This window comes from Nomascus leucogenys, unplaced genomic scaffold, assembly GCF_006542625.1.
Source record: "Nomascus leucogenys isolate Asia unplaced genomic scaffold, Asia_NLE_v1 Super-Scaffold_285, whole genome shotgun sequence".
In the NCBI taxonomy this organism is placed as follows: Eukaryota; Metazoa; Chordata; class Mammalia; order Primates; family Hylobatidae; genus Nomascus; species Nomascus leucogenys.
This window is the reverse complement of record NW_022095770.1, coordinates 1874250-1899929: the sequence shown is the minus strand read 5'-3', so window position 1 is coordinate 1899929 and position 25680 is coordinate 1874250. Positions and strand designations below refer to the sequence as shown.

Below are 25680 nucleotides of genomic sequence, written 5' to 3'. Positions count from 1 at the left end.
TTGGTGCAGGAAGGAGGTTTATTGACCATTTAATGCAGGGAACCCAGTTACATTTTAGGAGATTCTGAAACACTGGAATAGAATCAAAAGAACTAAGAAGAGACACCGGGAAAAATAATCGCTTTCATGGAAGATAATTACAACAATTTAGCAACAACAAAAAATACAGCTTAGAGGCATAGGCAGGGAGCCACTCCTTGGAAGTGTCTGCTACCGGTTGATTTAGGGAAAATGCCTCAGTGAGTCTGGTCTTGAAGGAAGACTGAGCAAGGTGAGGGCACTCCTGACCCCAGTGCAACCAGCCTCAATCTCCTAACTTGGGCCTTCAGAATCATCTCCCCATGCTAGCTCCATGGCCAGAGGGAGACCCACCGGTGACAGGGCCACAGCTTGGACAAGAAGTACAGGAGGCAGGCGTGGAGCAGGGATTGCAGGGGAGTCTGCAGGGAGAGAAAGAAGAGTTACATTAAAAAGACATCTCAGTGATTGATGGACAAGGGTAAGATGAGGGCGAAGGCCGGGCCTGCCACCAACACAGACCAGAGAATCTATACCAACAGTTCTCTCATCTGTGTCTTTCCACATCCAGGAGTCCTTGGGGAAGACTTGGCTTAGGGACTTGGCTATCATTTAGAGAACATTTTCTCAATAATCCAGTCTGCACAGACCAGAAGTTAATGAGTCACTGAGCAAGAGAGCACAGGAAGGCTTGTTTGTTAAGATGATATCTTCTGCAAGCACTTCCATTACCTCTGAGGAATTGCCTGACAGTCATGTGTGTGGCTTAGGAATTGCCCAGATCACACGTACTTGCAGTCTTCGCTCTCCAGAAGGTTCCGGTACGTGGCAATCTCATTCTCCAACCGGGCCTTCACGTCCAGCAGCACCTGGTACTCCTGGTTCTGCCGCTCCAGGTCGGCCCTGATCTCGGACAACTGCTCCTCCACATTGCTGATGAGGCTCTGCATCTGGGCCAGCTCCGTGCCAAAGCGGTCCTCAGCTTCACACAGGGAGTTCTGCAGACAGTCCTTCTGTAGTGGGAAATAATGGGGTAAGAGATCCAGGTGCCCCAAAACTCAGCAGTGAAAATCATGACCAAACTCATCACACATAGGGCAAAATCCAAAATGTCATAGGACATTCTCAGAGCTCTGGAGAAATCACTGTCAACATGACCAAGACTTCTCTCTCATACACACGAATCTAACTTAAGGAACTGTCGTGTTCATCCCTGTATCCCCAGTGCTTGACAAAAAGCAGGCACCTCGTAAAATCTTGTGGCATGAGTGCCTGAACTTCCGCACTGTGTTGTAAAGGAAGTGGACTTGATTTTCTGAAGAAACCATTTCCCTGGGTCACACTGAACTTGGCAGCAAGACGTCTCCATCGGGTATAGAGGACCCCAGATCTTGACTTAATGTTGAAGGAACTGATCTGTGAGACTTTAAGAGATGCTACTACTAGGACATGGCACGGGGCACTTGCAGTGCAGTGAGGGTGAAGAACACATACCAAGGTGTGCTGGGCTTGGCGCTCCACCTCCAGGGCATTCACTGTGCATCTCAGCTCCAGGATCTCCGACTGGCAGCACTGCAGCTCCTCAGAGCAGGACATGGCCTGCAGGCTGATGCCTTCAGACTGGAGCACAGAGAAACACGGTCACCTCCCTGCCCAGATAGAGGCCAGATACTCCCTGGCTCTGTACCCCCCTGCTCACCTGGGCTTGGAACCACTGTTCCACGTCCTGGCGGTTGGTCTCCAACATGGCCTCGTACTGAGCCCGCATCTCCCCCAGCACCCTGTTCAGGTCAATGGTGGGCTCAATGTCCAGCTCGATCCGAAGCTTCTCCCCCAGCTGACTCCTCAGAATCTTTACTTCCTGCAGAAATGAGGAAGGGACAGACAGCCTGCATGAGGAAACGGCCTTTGATGGAGCAGACAGCACCAGGACCCCATCCCTGGCAAGCAGTAGGAGGGGAGTCCCACACACAAGCAAATGGGAAAGTCTTGCCCAGAGTGCATTCGGGAGAGCCCACCTGGACACCTTCCTCATGCCCAAGGCAAGTCTGCACTTTCCACAGAGGCCCTCTGGACCCTCAGACCCACCTCAGTCCTGCATCCTGATGCCAGCTGAACCCAGGCAATGCTCCGAGAGCCCTGGGGCCAAGGAGCTCCCCTGTCTGCCCAGCACCCTCCCCAGGAGTCTGAGCAGCCAGGGCCACACCTGCTCGTGGTTGCTCTTGAGGGAGAGCTGCTCCTCCTTCAGGGACTCCTGCTGGGCCTCCAGGTCGGCCTTGGCCAGGGTCGCGTCATCCAGGAGCTTCTGCGTCCCACACTTGTCCGCCTCCACCAGCTGGCGCAGGGAGTGCTCACTCTCCAGCCTTCCGTCACAGGAGGTACAAGGTCAAAAAGAATGCTCCCAATAGCCCCTCTCGGCTGCCCTGGCTTCCTACCTCCCACACCACCTTGGATCCTCATTTGTTCACGTGGGCAATATACACTATGCTCAACCCTGCAGCTACACAGTTTGTAGTCAGGATATTATGCCCATTGACCAGATGGAAGACTGAGGCTCAGAAACAAAACATGAGTTGTTCAGAATTCCATGCCCAGTTAATAGTAAATGCATGGACTCATCCTAAGTGTTCTGACTTCAAATGCATCATTTATTCTGCCATAATAGAAGTCATTTGGCCAGGGAAAAGAATGGCTAAAAATAAGCCTCTGGACCTTCAGTTTGCTGCTTTTCCTCTTGGGTTCATTATTTCTCATTGTTTTCCTGCTTTTCTCCTTCATTCAAGCACAACTCTAGCTACCAAGGAGCTTCAATGACAATTCCTCCAGCTGATGGATTTGGCCAAGAGTCAGTGAGTCTGGCAACAACCTATGCATTGACAGTTTATTTTTGTGATGACTCAATTTTACTTCTGATTGAAAAGCAAAATCCTCTTATCTTCTAGATATGGGAGAAAATGACATAGGTTCTAACCAATCTAGACTATAGCCCTTCTTTTTCTTTTAGTGCTTATATTCTCTTTCCTCCTATATAATGACCATTTCTAGCAATAGGCTAATTTAAGGTGTGGAGAGAAATATTCTTCTAGTCAAAAACCGTTTTTGAACACCTACAATATAGGCTGAGTAATGGGGCGGACCCTTGGAAATACAGCAGGAGAGAAGTCACACTGAGCCTCCTCAGCCTGACTTACTTGATCCTAAAGTCATCAGCAGCCAGCTTGGCATTGTCAATTTGTACAATCAGCCTGGCATTCTCGGCCTTGCTGCACAGGATCTGAGGAAAACGGAAAGATGGTTCACACACAAAGCACCACACTCTAAGCTCCCACTCCACGCGTGGTATTTACGCTCATGTCCAAGAAAAACCAAGAACCCAAAGCTCTCTGGACCTTATGCAGATTCCTCCTGCGAAGGCTTCTGCCTTCTCAGACCCAGCATGCCCAGGTGATCCCGCACCTCACCTTCTGTTGGAGCTCCTCAATGGTACGGAAGTAGGACTGGTAGTCGGGGCACACGGTGGACTCATGGCACTTGCTCCTCTCGAGGAGTGTGGCCTCCAGCTCCGCGTTCTCCTGCTCCAGCTGGCGCACCTTCTCCAGGTAGTTGGCCAGGCGGTCATTCAGGAACTGCATGGTCTCCTTCTCATGGCCATTCAGGGTGTTTTTGCCATAGGCCCCACAGATTCCGATGTTGCCAGGAATGTGACAGGTCCCTGGCAAGGGACAAGCCGTGTGACAGGTCGGCGGCAGACAGAGGCTGGGGCGGCCCAGGGGAGTTGACCCCACACGGACTCTGTTGGCATGTGCCACGTTGGCCAAGAGGCACATGGAGGCAGCATTGGCCTCTGCCCCGGGCTGGCACCCAACATCGATAGGAGAGACAGAGGCATTTCTTGCTCCAGGAGCCATGGTGCAACCCAGAGGGCATGAGGAGCTGCTGTAGAAGGAGGTCATGGTGTAGGGCTGAGGCTGCACAGGAGCTTCAGATCAGCTGGGAAGGCTAAGCCACTGAGACTGAAGCTTCCTCTCCTCCCAACCCTTTTATACCCCATCCTGAGTGGGTGTTGGCTCCAGTGCTTTGACCTCCTGCCTTGATTATCTACCTGCTGTGGTGCCATCATCCTGTTACTCAGCTGCTGAGTTTACCATGAAAAGTTCCTCAGCTCATTAAAGCAATGTTGACAAATCTGAGATGCCTCTTGGCTCTTTGATATCAGGTTGGCTGTTGGTGGGAAGTCAAAGATTCATTGTTTCTGCTCAACAAACACCAGCAGTTGAATCAGGCCCCAGATGCTCTCTCTGGACTATGGTCTCTGTGGATGTGGTCACAATGAAGGCTCAAATCTTTCCATCAGTAATTTGTGTAGCAGGAGACACAGAGGATCAATGGGACCCAGTGGCTCTTTCACTTGGGCAAGACTCAATCAGCCCTTCCTTTGTTTTTTTTTTTATTTTATTTTATTTTATTTTATTTATTTTTTTTTATTATACTTTAGGTTTTAGGGAACAAACCTGCACATTGTGCAGCCCTTCCTTTGAAGAGAAAATATCAGTTAATAAAACCAATGCATCTACTGATATTTGACGATTGAGAGGCACCTTTTTATCTTTCTTCTTTCACATTGCATACTCCCTTGAGAAGCAATAAAACATCCAGAAGCACTGGCGCTAATTAAGTTTTGGTTGACTAGTCAGAATCATCTATTCATTCATTTGTTCATTCATTCATTGGTTCAGCGTGTTTCCTGAATATCCCCCGTAACTCAGGCAGTGTGCTGGTTCCCGGACAGGCAATGTTTCCTGTTCATCAGGAGTAAACAATGCCTCTGAAATCTCTGGGTGTTCTACACAAACTTGAATGAGAACCATAGATCAACAAGAGTTAGTGAAAGACAGGGGATCTATAGTTCTGGCCAAGGAAGTATCTAGAAAGAAACTACTAACAAAGAAAAATCTTATTTGATCCGGGAAAGGGAGATTGGGCACAGAGCTCAAGCAGTATTCAAACGAAAGTTCCAGAACTAACATTGATTGAGTACTTAGGTGTGCTAGGCATTCTACTGTGTTCTTTCCTATCTAACCCTTACCACCTATGAGGTGGTTACTCATTGCCTCAATGTACAGATGAGAAAACTAGAGTGAAGTACATTTGTACATTTTCGATTGACAGTTAGTGAACCGGCAAAGGCTCGATTCAGCCTCATGTCTGCTAGGCCCCTTCTCTTTTCACTTCACCATGGCGCCCTGTGAGAACAACTCTGTCATTGCCCCGCCAGTGCTGGGCCTAAGGGGAGGGCAAGAAGGGGCTTAGTTACTGGACAAGAAAGTGTGGTGAAAAGAAAATTACTGAAGGTCTTTGTGTTCCAGCAAAGGAAAAGATTTAAGTACTACGGCAGTGAGGACAAGAAAATGCACATTAAAAAGTTAAACTAGGCCAGGCGCGGTGGCTCACGCCTGTAATCCCTAGACTTTGGGAGGCCAAGGCGGGCAGATCACCTGAGGTCAGGAGTTTGAGATCAGCATGACCAACATGGAGAAACCCGGTCTCTACTAAAAATACAAAATTAGCCGGGCATGGTGGTACATGCCTGTAATCCCAGCTACTCGGGAGGCTGAGGCAGGAGAATTGCTTGAACCCGGGAGGCAGAGGTTTCTGTGAGCCAAGATTGTGCCATTCATTGCACTCCAGCCTGAGCAACAATAGTGAAACTTTGTCTCAAAAAAGAAAAAAAAAAGTTACACTAGTTTGTAACATATGCATCATTTAAGACAGGGTGCGTTCTGAGAAATGGATCGTTAGGAGATTTCTTCATTGTGGAAACATTATAGGGTGAACTCACACAAACCTAGATGGTAGAGCCTACTACACACCTAGACTGTATAGTACAGCCTATAGCGCCTGGCTACAAACCAGTACAGAATGTTGCTGTACTGAGTATCATAGGCAACTATTATTAACACGATAGTATTTGTGTATCTAAACATAGAAAAGGTAATACACTGCACTACAGCATTATAACCACTTCCACATCACTAGAGAATAGGAATTTTCAGCATCATTATAATGTTGTGGGACCACCACCCGTATATGTGGTCTGTCGTTGACAGAAACATTCTGGCTGTATATCCCAAATCCCAGAGATTTCCAGTAGAGCTGGAGAACAAGTCAACCAATGGGGGTGTGGCCAGGAGTCATCCCTCCCAAGTGGTAGAGGGAAACCAGAAGGACCATGGGACAAGCTCTAAAAGAGTATAAATAACCTCTTTAAAAAAAAAAAAAAAAAAAAAAACCCAGTTAGTGGGAAAGTAAATGGCTGATACTAGTAGCAAAACCTTAAGTCTTTGAAATTGACATACTGGAAATGAGCCATCATTAAGATTTTAAATGAAAAAAATAGGATTTAGACATAAAATGGGAAGCAAAATACAGTAAACAGAAATAGTGTAGCCAAATATGCATCAAATATGCATTCCCTTCAGCTACACTTTTTTCCCCTGAAATACAAGTTTTAGAAAATCTTAGAAGACGAATGGGCGCAGGTCTTAATGCTGGGAAGCAAAAACTTTGGGGTTGAATTTATTTGAATGGATTACAAATTGCATTGTTACACAGCTAAAAAAAACTTTATCTATGAAAAATGATAATAGCCTTACACTGAGTACAAATAATACTTAAAAGCATGTGAAGATGTGAGCATCTGTGATGTTACTTATTAAAAAAAAGTTTAGGTTTTTTTTCCGTAAGTTCTTGGGGTACAGGTGGTATTTTTTCCATAAGTGGTGGGGTTTTTTTCCATAAGTATTGGGGTGCAGGTGGGTTACATGAGTAAGTTCTTTGGAGGTGATTTGTGAGATTTTGGTGTGCCCATCAGCCAAGCAGTATACACTGCATCCTATTTGTAGTCTATTAACCCTCACCCGCTCCCTTCCCCCCAAGTCCCCAAAGTCCATTGTATCATTCTTATGCCTTTGCATCCTCATAGCTTAGCTCCCACATATCACTGAGAATATATGATGTTTGGTTTTCCATTCTTGAGTTACTTCACTTAGAATAATAGTTTCCAATCTCATCCAGGTCACTGCAAATGCCACTAATTCATCCTTTTTATGGCTGAGTAGTATTTCATCATATATGTGTACCACAGTTTCTTTCTTTTTTTTTTTTTTTTTTTTTTTTGAGGTAGAGCTTCACTCTTGTAACCCAGGCTGGAGTGCAGTGGCACCATCTCGGCTCACTGCAACCTCCACCTCTGAGGTTCAAGAGATTCTCCTGCTTCAGCTTCCCGAGTAGCTGGGATTACAGGTGCCGCCACCATGCCCGGCTAATTTTTGTATTTTTAGTACAGAAGGGGTTTCACCATGTTGGCCAGGCTGGTCTTGAACTCCTGACCTCAGGTGATCCACCCGCCTTGGCCTCCCAAAGTGCTGGGATTACAGGTGTGAGCCACTGTGTCCGGCCCACAGTTTCTTTATCCACTCACTGATGGATGGGCATTTGGGTTGGTTCTGCGGTTTTGCAATTGTGAATTGTGCTGCTACAAATGCGTGTGTGCAAGTAACTTTTTCGCATAATGACTTCTTTTCCTCTGAGTAGGTACCCAGTAGTGGGATTGCTGGATCAAATGATAGTTCTACCCTTAGTTCTTTAAGGAATCTCCACACTGCTTTCCATAGTGGCTGTACTAGTTTACATTCCCACCAGCAGTGTAGAAGTGTCCCCTGATCACCACATCCATGCCAACATCTATTGTTTTCTGATTTTTTGATTATGGCCATTCTTGCAGGAGTAAGGTCGTATCGCATTGTGATCTTGATTTGCATTTCCCTGATCATTAGTGATGTTGAGCATTTTTTTTAAAGTTTATATACGTATCTCTTGAAATATTGAAAGGAAACTAGTACTTTATATTCTTTATCATACCATGTGTTGTAATTGTTGAATATGTTCCTGTTTATTTCTCTGTGCTGTTGTGTATCCTTAAGAAGTGTTTCAAAAAAAAAAACATATCTGAATGTATAAAATAAGAGTAAATGCCCTACAGGGTGTGATGCCGCATTACGTATAAAACTGTGTGCATATATTTTTAAAGAGCATAAATACATCTTTGCTCTGAGAAAAAGTTGAACAAGCATCCCCATGAAAACCACAAGGGAGTCAGGGGATGATGGTGTTGATGAAACCTGGGCTCTTGGAATTCTCTCAAGGAGAAATAAGGGGTCTGGAATTCTTCCCAAGAGGAAAACCCACTCTGGGTCAGCAGTGGCTCCAGCGGCCCTGAGGTCAGCCATGACTCATTCTTTACTAGGGCAATCGTTAGAGGGCCTCTCCCTGCCAGGCCATCCCTCAGAGGCCTCTGGGTGCAATCTGCATTTTCCATCTTCAAAGACCCCTTTGTTCCTATCTTCCGCCTCAACACATAGCATCACTATAATCCAGAGAATTGAAGCATTAAAATTGCTCCCTTTAATTTGCTAAATAGGAACCCTCTCTTGACCCTATCCTCTGACAGCATTTTATCCCATTGGCTAAAATCATGGTTCCTTCTGTCTCAGAACATATGACACTTCTTAATTCTTAAGCATCACATCTGAAGCTTTGCATCCTTTGCATCCTGACATGCCTCTCCAAAGCTTGATTTGTGTCTCTGGCTTGGGCTCTGCATGGTCCATTTTGCATAATGACATAGACACTGCCTAGTCCTTTGTAAAGCAGAGGGCTCTTCTGATTTTCTTTGGTCTCAAAGGAACGGGCAGTAGGTGGAAGGCATGAGGCAGGAGTCTGGGATGTACTCAGCTGTGTAGGTGGGAAGGAGCCCATCCTTGACATCACAGATGATCAGATGAGCCTCCTCTTGCTCTTTTTTTTTTTTTTGAGACAGAGTCTCGCCCTATCACCCAGGCTGCAGTGCAATGCAATGGCACGATCTCGGCTCACTACAACATCCACCTCCTGGGTTCAAACGATTCTGCTGCCTCAGCCTTCTTAGTAGCTGGGATTACAGGCACCCACCACCACACCCAGCTAATTTTTGTATTTTTAGTAGAGAGGGGGTTTCACCATGTTGGCCAGGCTAGTCTCGAACTCCTGACCTCGTGATCCACCCACCTCAGCCTCCCAAAGTGCTGGGATTACAAGCGTGAGCCACCGTGCCCGGCCCTCTTGCTCCTTTTTAAAAAGAGTTCCCGGCCCCTGAAAACAAGCATGTATGCCACGTTGCGTGAAGGGAAGTATCAGAGATGAAGAGAGAAGAGAGGTAGTCCTGCAGCCTGCCTTCCTTCACAGGGGCCTCCTCTTCTTTCTTCAGGAGTGAAAGATTTTGAACTGTAATCTGTCTTCAGGCAGAGGGGAAACACTGGGTTCAGAAGAGCATCACTTGGTGCCACGGTGCAGACGCATCTCTGAGTTTGACCGTTCTGACGCATCTCTGAGTGAGAGAGAAGCAGAGGCACTGGGTGGCCCACAGGGTGTGAGTCTAATCTGCAACTACCTGCTCCAGCTGCAGAGGAAAAATTCTGAAGACACCTAAGGAAACAGGGGCTGCCCACATACCACATCCTGATGTGAATTATGCCGGGAAAACATCTGCAAACCACGACCAGCGGTATGTCCTGATACCACTGTGCCTGCAAGGCTCTCAGACTTGCTGGGTGAAAACAGAGTCTGAGGAAGGATACCCCGAAACACCTTTATCATTTCAAAAGTCCACCTCAGTAGGCTTTGAAAAAAAAAAAAGTCACCATTTTCTTTTCTATTAAATAGGATTTTAAAATCTAGTTACTTGGGAAACTTTGGTTTAATTTTAAGTATTTTTTTAAATTATTATTCTGCTTTATTCTTTTTTTTTTTTTTTTTTTTAGATGGAGTTTTGCTCTTGTTGCCCTGCTGGAGAGCAGTGGTCTGATCTTAGCTCACTGCAACCTCCGCCTCCTGGATTCAAGAGATTCTCCTGCCTCCGCCTCCTGAATAGCTGGGATTACAGGCATATGCCACCACACCCGGCTAATTTTTTGTATTTTTAGCAGAGATGGAGTTTCACTATGTTAGCCAGGCTGGTCTCCAACTCCTGACCTCAGTTAATCCACCCACCTTGGCCTCCCAAAGTGCTGGGATTACAGGAGTGAGCCACAGCGCCCTGCCTAGTTTGCTTTATTCTTATCCCAGGTCTTAAGGTCATCAGAGACTAAATACTGAAAAAGTGATCTTCATTTCCCCTCCCCTTTGTTCCCTGATCCTAGAGTTTCTTTATATACATGCTAAGGCAGGACATTTCCCCTTATTTACCTCATACCAAGACCTATTACAAAATCCTTTAATGCAGCATAGCAGAGGTTTAAGACAATGAATTTTGGATCCAGCCTGCCTGGGTTCAGATTCTGGTTCTATCATTTATTAGCTGTGTGAACTTGGGCTGGTGACTTGATCTCTCTGTGCCTCAAATTCTGCTTATGCACAATGGAGTGACAGTAGCACCTAGCTAATGGATTTAAGTTTTAAAAAAATCATACCTGTAAATCACATAAAATAGTGTCTAGCACAGAGTACATGGTAAGCACTAAATAAGTGTTGTGTTTTTTAATGGATTTTACTGGTGTGTTTACATGCTTACACCATTCATAATTCAAAAATGCTTATTAAATTACTTATTTTTTACTTATTTAAGTTAGCAAAGATTAGAAGTTGAGTCTTACTAAAAAGCTTTTGCACAGCAAAAGAAACAACAGAGTAAAAATACAACCTACTGAGTGGGAGAAAGAGTTGTAAATCATATATCTGATAAAGGGTTAGCCTCCAAAATATATAAAGAAGTCCTACAACTCAACTGTAAAAAATAAAAAAAAAATTTTTTAATTTAAAAACGGGCTAAGGACTTCCATAGACATTTCTCTAAAGTAGACATACAAATGGCCATCAGGTATATGAAAAAATGCTCAAAGTCACTAGCCATAAGGGAAATGCAAATCAAAGCCATGAGACATCACTTCACACCACTCAGGATGGCTACTATCAAAAAAAAAAAAAGGCAACAAGTATTGGTGAGGATATAGAGGAGTTGGAACCATTGCACACTGTTGGGAAAATGCAAAATGACGCAGCCGCTATGGAAAACAGTATGAAGATTCCTCAAAGAATTAAAACTAGAATTACCATATGATCCAACAATCCCACTTCTGGGTATTTATCCAAAAGAATTGAAATCGGGATCTCAAAGAGATGTTAACACTCCTGTGGTCATTGCAGCAGGAGTCACAACAGCCAGAATGTGGAAACAACCTAAATGTCCGTTGACAGATAAATAGAAAAAGAAATTGGTATGTGCAAACACTGGAATTCCATTCAGCCTTTAAAAAGGAGGAAATTCTGCAATATGCAATGTGAATAAACCTCGAAGATGTTATGCTAAATGAAATAAGCCAATCACAGAAAGACAAATACTGCATGATTCTGCTTATATGAGGTATCTAAAATAGTCAGATTCAACCCTGAAGACAGTATGCTAAATGAAATAAGCCCATCACAGAAAGACAAATACTGCATAATTCTGCTTATACAAGGTATTTAAAATAGGCAAATTCATAGAATCAAAGAGTGGAATGGTGGTTTCCAGAGGCTGTGGGAAAAGGGGAAATGGAAAGTTACTAATCAATGAACATAAAGTTCCAGTCAAGCAAGATGAGTAAGGCCTGGAGATCCACCGTACTGCATTATACCCAGAGTCCACAGTAATTTATTGTACACCTAAAGTTTTATTAAGAGGGTAGCTCTCATGTTAGGTGTTCTTTCTATGATAAAGTAAAATAAAACAAAATAGATTAATGTCATGATTGTAGCAAAATATAGAAAACATGCACTTTCATACACTGTTGAGGGGGAGAATAAGTTGTGCAACCTCCTTACAAAATAGTTCAGCAGTATCTGTTAAAATTACAAATGCTTTTTTTTCTTTTTGAGACGGAATCTCACTCTATTGTCAGGCTAGGGTGCAGTGGTATGATCTCGGCTCACTGCAACCTCCACCTCCCGGGTTCAAGCAATTCTCCTGTCTCAGCCTCCTGAGTAGCTAGGACTGCAGGCACATGCTACCACGCTCAGCTAATTTTTGTGTTTTTTGTAGAGACGGGGTTTCACCATGTTGGCCTGGATGGTCTCGATCTCCTGACCTCATGATCCACCCGCCTTGGCCTCCCAAAGTGCTGGGATAACAGGCGTGAACCACCGTGCCCACTCATACACTATTGACCAATAATTTCCGCCTATAGGAATTTATCCTATAGACATACTTACCTAGACAGAAGTATAAGGATAAAAAGTATAAGAGTACCCTATAGAAATCCTTGGGGTGTTAGGCCAGGAACCATCTCTACTGTTTTGTGCCTCCTTCAGCCTATGGATTTCCCCTCAATGTCCCCTCAGTCCATTCCTCTGTGTCCTTCAGGGGACCATTTCCTATGGGTGTTAAGCTGTGGATGATCATGGGGCAAAGGTGCAGTTAATAGAAAGGAGAAAAGCACAATCCTGGAACTTGAAGAGTGAATGATTTAGGAATTAGGGAGAATATTAAATTCTGAATAAGCCATTGTAGAACTATTTATTTGGCCCACTTCATGAATTATGCGCAGTAAAATAGGGAAATACTGACAACCCTGTTTCATTTTCTTCATTAAAAATACAATAGTATTGTGGCTGGGCCTGATGGCTCACACTTGTAATGCCAGCAGTTTGGGAGGCTGAGGCAGGCAGATCACCTGTCAGGTGTTCAAGACCAGCCTGGCCAACATGTAGCAGTAGTAGTAGTAGTAGTAGCAAAACCCCATCTCTACTAAAATACAGAAGTTAGCTCAGCATGGTGGCACATGCCTGTAGTCCCAGCTACTCCGAAGGTTGATGCAGGAGAATTGCTGGAACTCGGGAGGTGGAGGTTACAGTGAGCCAAGGTAGCGTTGCTGCACTCCAACCTGGGCAACAGAGAAATACTCCATCTCAAAAAAAAAAAAATACAGTAGTATTGAATACTCTGATTTTGAAAGGTTCTGAAGGTCAAGTCTACCCGAGAGTTTATATTTCTCAGCTCAAGAGATGCCTTCAAGGGGAAGCTTTCTCCAGCTTCACTGAGCATTCAATCAATTCCTCTTCTCTCTACTCACATTGACCTTTAGTTTACCTTGATGTAACCTTCTTCATTCTGTTGTTAGTGTTCTTGGAAGTCCCTTGGAAGCAGGAATTTTGTCTTACTGCTTGTCTTGTTCATCTCTGTAATTCCCAGTACATCACCTGACATAACAAAGCACTCAATCAATAAAAACAGAAGTGGCTAAATGAGCTCAGCGCTAGAGGAAATCATACTCAGTATTATCCTTCACAGTAGCCGGTACATGGTGATACTCAGTAACTGTGTGCTGAGGGAATGCCTGCATGCGTACATGAATAGACATAGTATAAAGCCAAACCATAGCATGTTGCACCAATGATACAAAGTCCCTGACTTCTAAACTCCGTGGTGCTAAATCAAGTCAGAATTAAGGCAAGACTTGTTTTCATTTAAAAATTTATTTATATGAAAAGTCCTACAGAACATTCAAAGGCAGATCACATTTAACTTTGCATTTAACCTATGTCCTTTTATGAAAAGAAGAGAATTATATAAATTGGCTGTCTGGCCGCCTTAAAGCCCACAACTGCTTCATCCCACCACTCGCGCTGGCAATCCCTGGAAAGAGAAGGGCCAGCTCATTTGGTTTTACATCACTGGGAAGAGCTCTTCTCTGCTAATGACACACTGTGCCTTTGATAGCCGGTGTTTAACCCTTCTCAGACACTGATATTGACCCTTGAAATGCTCAACACAGACAAAGCCCTTAGCAACAGTTGGGTAGCAATGAGCTCAGGGTAGGGTAGCTGGTTCAGGAAACTGACTTTTATAACTGTCCTTCTATAAGTCTTGTGCTAAACAAACCCACATCTGTCTCCTTTCCAAATCACACTGTGTCGGTGACCCTGAGAAACACGGGCATCCAAGGCTCACATTGCAGGATCTCCCTTTAAAAGGCAGCTCAGAGCCACTTGAAGGAACACAGGTGAGATACTCAGGTGATGTGATACAGTAAGAGTTGATTTGCAGCCAGAGCAATCTAGGTCCAAGTCCTGGCTCAAACACTTGCTAAATGCATATCTTCGGTCAAGTTATTTAACCTCTGTGAACTTCATCTCTTAGAAGCGGTTATGATGTCTGCCCTACAAGAGTGCTGTAGTGCGGCACTCTGTTTTCAGAGGGAGGAGATGGCCTTTAACACCAGGCGGGAGGAAACCACTGCTCTATAAAACTCCATTTGAAAACTATGCAGTTACTTTCAAATGTTTATTTTAACAATCAAAGAGAGAGACCGCAAAAGCAGTCTCCAGGTGATGTAGATGCTGCTTTTCGTAGTAAGGCAAGAAACCTTTATACTAGAATTGCGGTCAAATTCCTCACTAAAGTGTGAGAGGAGCAAAAAAAAATAAAATAAAAATAAATCTACCAAGGTACAGTCAGGAGGCTGAGGCTGGCCTGAAGCAGGAGACTCTTCCCTAAAAAGCAGCGTCTCCAAGGGGCACATCAACACAACAGGTCCCACGTTCATTTGCTTCTCTTCTCAGAAAAAGTCACCCCTGTAGAAGGAGCTTTTTAGCTCAGATCATGAAGGAGAGAAAAAAAAAAGCCAGTTTCCTGAAAGATTCCTGTTATTGCTTCGTAACATAGGCTAGTCAATTAGCTTCAGACAAAATGGCATGGTAGCACGACAGGGTCTTCCAGAAAGACACGCCTTACCACCAGGCCCACATTTAGTATGGCAAGCTGAAGCCCCCAAATGCAACCAGACAGTTCCTTCCCTAGGAAAGGAGGGTGGCTTGAACCATGCCTTTACTCTGACATCAGCGGTCCATATCACTCCTCCATTTCCCCGGTTGCTTTTTCTCCGATGAAGCTACAAGATGTGATGAGGAGTGAGGCTAAACTTTGAGCTGTTTTTCCAATGAAAAATAGCTGGTAATCACATTCAGAAATCAGGACCACAAATGGGCCTAATCTGCATTCCCCTCAAGTCTCCAAATTGAAGTTCTGCAGGGATCATAATGGCCCTTGGAATTACTGAGTGCCTCACAAGACTGAGGTGTGTTCTCCCATCACTTTAACCCTGGTGAACCCAAAGGGGAAAAATGGAAACAAGACCACCCACGAAAGTGGGTCCTCTCTCCTTAGATGGACTCAATAGAAAGGAGTTGCTTAGAAGGTTCTGCCCCTCAAAGCAAAGTTTTCTCATTCTTTGGCCTAATGCAAATACTCAAATACAGTTTGCTCTGGGAAGCAAGTTGTTATGTGCACCATTTTGTTTCTGATTAAATTTAGATGCTAGAGGAAATTTATTTACCTGCCCATAAGAAGAAGCCTGAGGTCATGGGTGGCCCTTAAACCTGGCCATGTGGGTCAGTCCCTGCACTCCTTAAACATTATACAATCAATACTGGCTCTGGGTGAGGTTTCTTTGTGTGCTTTCTCTTTTTCAGGGTATTTTTATTTCTGTTATCTTAGAATCCATGACAGATCTGGGATATAAGTATGAACAATAACATTATCCCTATTTTAGCTCAGGAAAAAAAATGCTGAGGCTTAGGCATGTGAAGTGATGATTCGAAAACCCCACAACGAGTGAGAGATAAAGTCAGGACGAGACGTGTTCATTCTTTCAACAGATATTTATTAAGCATCTATTATGTACCAAGCAGTGGGCTAGGCTCTGGGGATGCAGCAATGAACAATTGCTAATCTTGGGTAAGCATTTTGATTGGGAAAACAATAGATACAGAGGCAAGTTCAGCTGTTGGAGGTGCTAATGAGCAGGACAGAGTGCCAGGGTTGTGAGTCCTTTAGGCTGGTGGCCAAGCAGGAGCTCTCAGAGGAAGGAACATTTCCGCTGACCTGAACATTTATAAGGAGGGGGAAGAGCACCCCAGAGAGAAGGAAGAGCAGGGACAGGTCTCCAGGCATGTCCAAGGAACAGAAAGGCCAGTGTGGCTGAATCGTGGTAAGGAAGGTAGAGAGTATGAAGAGAAGAGGTGGAAGCACATCATACTTAGCAAATCTCTACCCATTAAATCAATAGGTTTCAATACTTCAGGAGAAAGTACTAGAAAAAAATGAAGTCATTGTTCAGATTTTAGACTGGGAGAATTAGACAGGGACAGGGGTTATAGCCAGACAAGTCTTGAGAGTCAGAATTTATAGAGAAAAAAAGAGAAATTTCTTAATCTGAAAGTTCCTTTCACATAGCAAGAAGCTATGGAAGCCATACGTAAGAGGCTGTGTTGCCACAGAAAAGGCAAGCCTGGTCCTTTGTCAAAGCTAGAAACCCTGAAGTAGAGAAAACTCAGAATTTGATACAAGGAAAGTTTCCACTTAATCAGCTTCCAAGGTAGGGAGGCAGGAGCATAGGAGAAGGGAATTAGAAAAGACAGGGTCAGGTACAATTCTGGTTCTATTTCCCTCTCCCTGGGGCCATAATCCAGGCTGCCAGTGTTAGAAACAACCCAAGAAATGTGGGAAATCTCAGACAGTGAAGTCTGTTCTTCACTTCCTTTGTCATAAACTACAAAAACTTCAAGTTAGAGTTGGTCTTCTTGAAGTGCAAGTGCAATTTTAAATCATGCTGTGTTCCTACTCCAAAATGCTTTTCAACCTTATGCCTCTCCAATCCAGATATTCTGAGCCGCCATGGGTGGCTGCAGTCCAGCCACTGAGGGCATAGAGCTCACCTGGGAAAACCAAGAGCAGGAAAGGAAGGATTTCCATCAAGATTCCACTGTCCCTGGTATCTCACAGCCTTTGGACAGGCCTATACATACAGAAAGTTAGAAGCCAGATTTTCTAAAGGTATAACAAGCATCTCTCTTTGGGTATCCCTCGCCTTAGCCAGCCCCCGCGGGTCCACCGGAATTCAGAATCGGCTTCCGGTGGTGCTGACTCCACAGGTGGGCCCACAGGTGGTGCAGAGGCCACAGCTTGGGCGAGGAGCACAGGGGGCAGTCGCACAGGAGGGAGGCGTGGAGCACGGATTGCAGGGGAGTCTGCAGAGAGACAACAAGGTGAGGGAAGTGAGAGGCAAGAAATGAATGGGGTCTCAGTGCCATGTGGGGACATGAGGAAGGGGTCCCCACTGCAAAACAACAGAACATGGACCCAGCTGGACCCTGTGACCATTAGCACCTAGTGAGCACCTCCAGGGTTAGACTAGACAAGTGGTTTCTAAAATGCCTTCCATGATTAAAGTTATCCTATAGAATAAAAATTCCTAGGAAGAATTTAAGAAAAGAAAAGCAAGTCCAAAAATCTGCTGGATCTATAGACATATCTCCTGTTTGAGCAGCGACCCTGTGTCTACTCTCATCAGTCCATGGCTACCCCAAGCAGCCCCCGTGGAGACCTGGTAAATGTCCTCTAAGTGAATGGTCATTCCCTTCACTCTGTCAACCACATGGAGTGTACAGGACAGGGCAATGACTCACTGAAAAGGAGCGCACAGAGAGCCTCATTCTACGTAGAGACAGCCCTTCTGCTGCCCTGAGGACCTCATCAGAATTGAGTAAATAATTTGGCCAGGAATTGCCCAGATCACACGTACTTGCAATCCTCGCTCTCCAGAAGGTTCCGGTACGTGGCAATCTCATTCTCCAGCCGGGTCTTCACATCCAGCAGCACCTGGTATTCCTGGTTCTGCCGTTCCAGGTCGGCCCGGATCTCGGACAGCTGCTCCTCCACGTTGCTGATGAGGCTCTGCATCTGGGCCAGCTCCGTGCCAAAGCGGTCCTCGGCTTCACACAGGGAGTTCTGCAGACAGTCCTTCTGTAGTGGGAAATAAGGGGATAAAATATGCAAGGCCGCCAGGGAAACTGCTACATGCCCCAAATTTTGATGGTGATAACAGGTGGGAGAAACCTGGGTAGTGAGACCTCCAAAATAAAATGCTACTTGGCCATGGCACGGGGCATTTGCAGTGCAGTGAGGGTGAAGGACACGTACCAAGGTGTGCTGGGCTTGGCGCTCCACCTCCAGGGCATTCACTGTGCATCTCAGCTCCAGGATCTCCGACTGGCAGCACTGCAGCTCCTCAGAGCAGGACATGTCCTGCAGGCTGATGCCTTCAGACTGGAGCACAGAGAGACACGGTCACCTCCCTGCCCAGATAGAGGCCAAGTACCCCCTTATTCTGTAACCCCCTGCTCACCTGGGCTTGGAACCACTGTTCCACGTCCTGGCGGTTGGTCTCCAACATGGCCTCGTACTGAGCCCGCATCTCCCCCAGCACCCTGTTCAGGTCAATGGTGGGCTCAATGTCCAGCTCGATCCGGAGCTTCTCCCCCAGCTGACTCCTCAGGATCTTTACTTCCTGCAGAAGGGAGGAAGGGACAGACAGCCTGCGTGAGGAGAAAGCCTTTGATGGAGCAGACAGCACCAGGACCCCATCCCTGGCAAGCAGTAGGAGGGGAGTCCCACACACAAGCAAATGGGAAAGTCTTGCCCAGAGTGCATTCGGGAGAGCCCACCTGGACACCTTTCTCATGCCCAAGGCATGTCTGCACTTTCCACAGAGGCCCTGTGGACCCTCAGACCCACCTCAGCCTTGCATCCTGATGCCAGCTGAACCCAGGCAATGCTCTGAGAGCCCTGGGGCCAGGGAGCTCCCCTGTCTGCCCAGCGCCCTCCCCAGGAGTTTGAGCCAGGGCCACACCTGCTCGTGGTTGCTCTTGAGGGAGAGCTGCTCCTCCTTCAGGGACTCCTGCTGGGCCTCCAGGTCGGCCTTGGCCAGGGTCGCGTCATCCAGGAGCTTCTGCGTCCCACACTTGTCCGCCTCCACCAGCTGGCGCAGGGAGCGCTCACTCTCCAGCCTTCCGTCACAGGAGGTACAAGGTCAAAAAGAATGCTCCCAAGAGCTCCTCTTGGCTGCCCTGGCTTCCTACCTCCCACACCACCTTGGATCCTCATTTATTCACTCTGTTTAGCCCTCTGGCCTCGAAGGTGAATTAGACACAGCCCCTCTTCTCAAAGAGCTCGTGGTCTAATGAAGCAATCACAACACTACATTGTACAATATACATTTTTGCCATTGTATTCTGTGGCAACTGTAGTTCAGGAAGATCAACTGACTTGCCTAAGATCATGCATCTTGGGATCCAGTCCAACCGCTCATGCCATTGCAGGGGCTGTCAGTTACCAAAGATAAGCAATAGCCAGGTGCCTGATCGTGATCTGCGGCTCCTTATCCCTTGCTTTCAGTTGTCTTCCCCTCTCTCATTTTTGCATAGGTACCTTATACCTGGTACCTTAGGGCTCCATAATTAAATCTGGACAAAGACTCATCTGTAAGTAACTCCTCTGACTTACATATGAAACCCAATGGCTGTCTTGCTCAGTTCATCCTTGAAATCACCTCATTTTGCTCCTGGTTAATGAACTCAGGCTGCCTTATCCTCCATTTTAGGGAAATAAATGAAGGAGGACAAACATATATGCTTGGATTAATGAGGAGTTTTCCCTTCCATCTTCCATCAGCTTTGATTGTAATGAAAATTTTACTGTGGAGAATCTAGCAAGGAAGAAAGGACAATGATTCCCTCACTCAACAAGTATTTGGGCATCGGGATGGAGGATGGGGAAGGAGTCACCCTGGCCCTCCTCCACCTGACTTACTTGATCCTAAAGTCATCGGCAGCCAGCTTGGCATTGTCAATTTGTACAATCAGCCTGGCATTCTCGGCCTTGCTGCACAGGATCTGAGGAGAACAGGAAGACGGTTCACACACAAAGCATCATGCCCTAGGCTTCCTCTCCACGTGTGGTGTCTATGCTCATGTCCAAGAGAAACCAAGAACCCAAAGCTCTCGGAGCCTTACATGGATTCCTCCTGTCATGCCTTCTGCCATCTCAGACCCAGCACACCCAAGTGATCCCACACATCACCTTCTGTTGGAGCTCCTCAATGGTGCGGAAGTAGGACTGGTAGTCGGGGCACACGGTGGACTCATGGCACTTGCTCCTCTCGAGGAGTGTGGCCTCCAGCTCCGCGTTCTCCTGCTCCAGCTGGCGCACCTTCTCCAGGTAGTTGGCCAGGCGGTCATTCAGGAACTGCATGGTCTCCTTCTCGTGGCCATTCAGGGTGTTTTCGCCATAGGCCCCACAGATTCCTATGTTGCCAGGAATGTGGCAGGTCCCTGGCAAGGGACAAGCAGTGTGGCAGGTAGGGGGCAGACAGAGGCTAGGGCGGCCCAGGGGAGTGGACCCCACACGGACTCGGTTGGCGTGTGCCACATTGGCCAAAAGGCACATGGGGGCAATGTTGGCCTCTGCCCTAGGCTGGCACCCAACGTCAATGGGAGAGACAGAGACATTTCTTGCTCCAGGAGCCATGGTGTATCCCAGAGGGCATGAGGAACTGCTGTAGGAAGAGGTCATGGTGTTGTGCTGAGGCTGCACAGGAGCTTCAGATCAGCTGGGAAGGCTAAGCCACTGAGACTGAAGCCTCCTCTCCTCCCAGCTCTTTTATACCACATCCTGGGTGGGTGTTGGCTCCAATGCTTTGACCTCCTGCCTTGATTATCTACCTGTTGTGGTGCCATCATCCTGTTACTCAGCTGCTGAGTTTACCATGAAAAGTTTCTCAGCTCATTAAAGGAATGTTGACGAATCTGAGATGCCTCTTGGCTCTTTGAAATCAGGTTGGCTGTTGGTGGGAGGTCAGAAGCTTTTTATTATTTTTCAAAGAAGCAAAGTTATAGCCATCACATGCTTAGACCTTGACTGGGTTTGGCCTCTTTATGGATATGTCCACTCTGGAGACACAAACTTTCCTGTTGGTCAGTGGTGTAGCAGGAGGACTAACCCCTGTGATGACAATGGTTCTCACTTGGGTTAAGACTCAACCAGCCTTCCCTATCCAGGGAAGAAACTGAGTCTTCGTACTGGTGGATGTTATGGCCTTGGGTTATCAAGAAGTCCTACATTTCTTCTTTCTTTAGTTGGTTGCCTTTCAGACTCACTTTGAGGAGCAACAAGACTTAGACGAATCCATTCACTCAAAACACATCCCCTGGCTCCGTCCCATATGCCAGGCACCTTGCTGACACTTGACACATAGTTGGTTAAGCACAGAACAGTTCCCGCCATTGGGGAACAACTGTAACTTGGGTAGAGGTGATGTTTCAAACAAGGTATCCGAGAAGCTCATGAAAATGAGGATGACTCCAAAAACCATGGCTTATCTTTGCCAAGAAAGGCAAGCTCAAGAAGCCAGAAACAAACAAAAAGAAATGAGCAATAATCTTACTGAACCTCAAATAAGAACTTCGTCATGAAAGTCAAAGGACATTGAGTGATCAGAGCTTCTGTGGGCTCTCTTCATGCCTTGCTTCCTTTATTCTAAAGTCAGTCATGAGCCTTCATCCTATGAACTAGGGGATTGAGCAATGATACCTTTTAATCTTTACTTCCAACCTGGGAGGTGGGTACTCTTAATTTTACAAAATAAATAAATAAGCCATTGAGGACATTTTTCTAAGATCAACCTCACTATAAAGTATAAAGCCTATTCTCAACATCAGTTTCTTTCAACTCCAGAAACTGTTTCTTCACCTTGACCACCACCAAATCCTCCACCCCAAGGATAACTACTGTGTCATTTCTAGAACTAAGAAGGATTCAAAGGCCTAGAAACCAGGCAAGAAGTTGAAATTAAGATGTAAAACAAAAATCTGACGTTGTGTATTTTTCCCTTTGTATCTCAGAAAATACAGATGTGGAGGTTTTAATACAATAAAACAGTTTCTCCAAGGGCTAAATCAGAAGATGCCAGGGGAAAGCCCTCTCCCTAAAATGGTTACATTACACATTCCACATTCAGATAGTTCTTGGTGCTAGGGATCCAAGACACATGAATGCTGAGATCCCAAAAGTTTTCTCCCAAAATTTGTGACAGTAGATACATAGACCCCTGAGACTAAAAAAGACCTAATGTGGAACAATCCAAAGTGATTATAACTAGAAGTTTGGGAAAATGAGTTTTTGCCAGTCCCCTGAGCATTGAACAAAAGCTAAACATACAACTCTATAGGGATCAGACTTGCACATGTGAAACACAGGCTATTGGAGCTCTATCAAGAAGAAATACAGAATCTGAGAATTCAGTCCAGATTGGGTTTCTCAGGAAAGTCAGTAGTGGTGAGCACTGACCTAAGGGTTATTCAGAGCTCACCAATCAATAACCCTTTACAGACAACATCACTGGGAGACATCACCAGGGCAGGCTGTCCCATCCTCCAGAGGCCACTGGGTGCAATCTGCATATGTTACATCTTCAAACACCCTTTTGTTACTCTCCTCCACCTCATCACATAGCAACAAGCTTCTCTATAAATCAGAGAGCCAGGCTTTTAAAGTCATTTCCTTTGATTTGCTAAGTAGCACCCATCTTTTAGCTTTATCCTCTGTCCAGATTCATTCCATGGGCTAAAAGCCATGATTTCGTCCATTCACAATACATGACTCATCACTGCTGAAGCCTTGTGTGTCCAGATGACACCCCTCTCTGCTAACTGGCTTGGGTCCTGGCTTGGGCTTCTACCTTGTACTGTTTTGCATAATGACACTGATGTTGCATGGCCCTTTGTAAAATCTCTTTGTTCCCCTGATTTGTATTTTCTCAAAGGAGGTGAAGGAGCGGGTGGGGATCCTAAGACTCTCTTCCTTCCCAACCCTTTAAAAAGAGTCCCTGTGGCCCCTGGTGACTGAATACGAGGCCAGGTTCAGTAACAAGAAGTGATGAATACAGAGTGTGAGGGATGGGAGCCTGCCGCTCTCCTTCATTCACCTGTGCGCACAACATTGTCTGTGTGGATTCTGACTTTAGACATGCCGATCTCTGAAGGCATGAAGTCTACTGCAAATGGAGGTGAGGAGCTGTGGTCTTGGAATGCCATTTTCACTAATTTTGATACATAGGGGCATATCTCAACCAGTGGGAGAGAAAGGTGTGGAGCTGTAGGCTAGCACCTGGAGATTGTGCCTAACTCAAAGCTTATCTTTTCTGTGTCATGGCTCCTACTGCTGGAAGATGCAGGGAAGCATCTAGGGAGTTGTGCCCTGTGTGGCAACGTCACCCATCACACCTTGCAGTGAATGCAAAGATTTATGACAAGTACTATATGCAGAGCTAGTGCTGCCACATCTCCAGAGTGTCAGAAAATGGTGTCCCAAACAAACCCAGATCAGGAAACCATGAAGACTCTTGAGAGAAGAGGCTGAGCATATAAATGTGTTATTCTAGGTATCCAACTCTGAGGCTTTGATGAATGGAAAAGGTACCCTTCTGTTCAAATTAAATATGATTTTATCTATATATGAATGTATGCTCATTTGTGATTAAGAAATACAAACTAAAGAGATATTGTTTTCTTATCAGGTTTTGCTAAGTTGGATAATAGCACACAGTGTTGGCATGAGTGTGGGAAACAAGTGCTATCCTCTCCTGTGGATGACAATCACGAGCTTCCACCTCTGCACATAGGCACAGAAACCGGGGCCCATGCATTGGGACCTGTGAGCCTCACACTTGCCTCTGATGGCATCATTTGCTGCTCCAGGCTTCACTGCAATCGACCCACTTGGAGAGTAGCTCAGGAGGCTCACCCTGCCCTGGTAAGCAATAGTGAGGGAAGATACTCCAGAAGATGAATTAGAAAGAGTTGGAAAATCTTTGAGAAGCAAGACCCTAAGAAGGGAAGAAAATATAGAATTCTGTTTCAACCAGAGTAAAAACAGATCTTTGGCATAGGTCAAAGATCCTCGTGGTGGAAAATATTGAAAACACTGCTTTCTGTTGCTCATTACAAACCTGTGATTATGAAACATCCTGAGTCTGAAACAGCTCAGTGGCCGTTCTCTGTCACAGATAGATTGAGCTGTGTGGGCTCACTCATGCTCTCTGCAAAGTCTTCTCTGGCTTCCCAGGTAGGCCGCTCTCCCTCTGCTGACACACTCTTCTCACCCTGGGAAACTGTGGCTGTATCAGAGGTGGTAGCTCCCCACCATGGACGTGGGATCTCCAGGACGTCAGGGAGTTTGTCTCATTGCTTTTTCCTCTTTCATCTCCACATCCCCAGACCCCGGCATAGAGCCCGGCTACAGAGTAGGTTCTGAGTCCACGTGTGTTTAATTATGTAATCAGGCAATGAGAAACATAGTAGGACCAAGCACAGATATTTGTATGCTGAACCAATGAAATAAAATCATAGATTCTTCAGCAATGTGGATAAATACACAACCAGAGATATGCCAGCAAATTAGCTCTCTGGGGGGAAAACCCCTCCAGTTTGTAGTGTAGGCCAATTTCTGTGGTGTAAATACTCCCACAATAGCCAACTTCAAGCAAACAATATGATGTCACTGAATGTGGAGTTGGAAAGAGATGTGAAAAATCAGCTCTTGTGAGTTAGTAAGAGTTAGCTCCAGCATACCACTTGATCCCACTTTCTAAAACAAAAATCATGACAGTACATTTCTTACACAGTAATTTTTTATATAAATCCAACAGAGAAACCAAAAGTAGATCACATTTGATGACACAGGCAAGAGACCTGCCCCTGGAAAAGAGGAAGGCAGTATGGCCATGGTGCCACCCACAACCGCTTCACCATCTCACCAGTCACTGAGATGCTGTGGTTTCCCCCCAGAGACCCACGGTCCCAGCTGCAAACTCAGGCAGCCTCTGGAAAGGGCAGAACCAGCTAGCTTGATTGCACATCACTGGGAACAACCCTTCTCTGCAATGCAGGATGCTTCTCTCAAGTCACCCTTGAGAGAAATGGGTAACTATGTGAGATGATGAATATGTTAATTTGTTTCACTATAATAACCATTTTGCTATATATATGTATCCCATAACATCATGCTGTATAGTTTATTTTTTATTTTTATCTTTACTTTTTTTTTTAGAGACAGAGTCTCACTCTAGACTCCAAGCTGGAGTGCAGTGGCGTGATCTCGGCTCACTGCAACCTCCACCTCCCAAGTTCAAGCAATTCTTCTGCCTCAGCCTCCCGAGTAACTGGGATTACAGCCATGCACTACCACGCCCAGCTAATTTTTGTATTTTTAGTAGAGATGGGGTTTCACCATGTTGACTAGGCTGGTCTTGAACTCCTGACCTCAGATGATCCACCCACCTCAGCCTCCCAAAGTGCTGGGATTATAGGCGTGAGCCACCACACCCAGCCTCTTGCTGTCTACTCTAAATATACACGATAAAATTTTTTTCTAAAGCATCACACGGGATATTCACCATTGAAATAACCTGAAAAAGTAGTCACACTCTCAATAAGCAACTTCATTTAATTCATTGCCCAGGAACCAGAAGATGCAGTTTCCTAAACATTAAAGAAAGAAAGTGGCCCCACTGAGCAAACTCCTTGAAAATCAAAACACAAGTCAAAGTTGTGAGAAGCTGCAGAGCCACAAGGTCCCCGCCTCTTCTCGAAGGTAAGCCATTTACAAGGTGGGCCTCAGCCGCAGGTGAGTCTCTTTCCCTTGCCTCCCTCTCATCTGCAATGACAGGAGGGTTCCAACCCACCCTGTGCACAGAATCT

The 25680-nt window shown here is 45.7% G+C and overlaps 2 protein-coding genes across 2 annotated transcripts; both read right to left on the bottom strand.

The window, feature by feature from the left end:
• On the bottom strand, window positions 1–4033 carry KRT37 (keratin 37). Its single transcript, XM_003279422.4, has 7 exons — window positions 3480–4033; window positions 3210–3292; window positions 2225–2381; window positions 1718–1879; window positions 1513–1638; window positions 811–1031; window positions 1–440 (listed from the first exon to the last, which is right to left on the bottom strand). The coding sequence occupies exons 1-7, from the start codon at window positions 3969–3971 to the stop codon at window positions 332–334; spliced, it is 1350 nt and encodes a 449-aa protein (XP_003279470.1). The 5' UTR covers window positions 3972–4033; the 3' UTR covers window positions 1–331.
• Window positions 4034–15943: 11910 nt separating this feature from the next.
• Window positions 15944–20922, bottom strand: KRT38 (keratin 38). Its single transcript, XM_003279423.4, has 7 exons — window positions 20006–20922; window positions 19736–19818; window positions 18777–18933; window positions 18273–18434; window positions 18068–18193; window positions 17670–17890; window positions 15944–17115 (listed from the first exon to the last, which is right to left on the bottom strand). The coding sequence occupies exons 1-7, from the start codon at window positions 20495–20497 to the stop codon at window positions 16986–16988; spliced, it is 1371 nt and encodes a 456-aa protein (XP_003279471.1). The 5' UTR covers window positions 20498–20922; the 3' UTR covers window positions 15944–16985.
• Between the last annotated feature and the right edge of the window lie 4758 nt (window positions 20923–25680).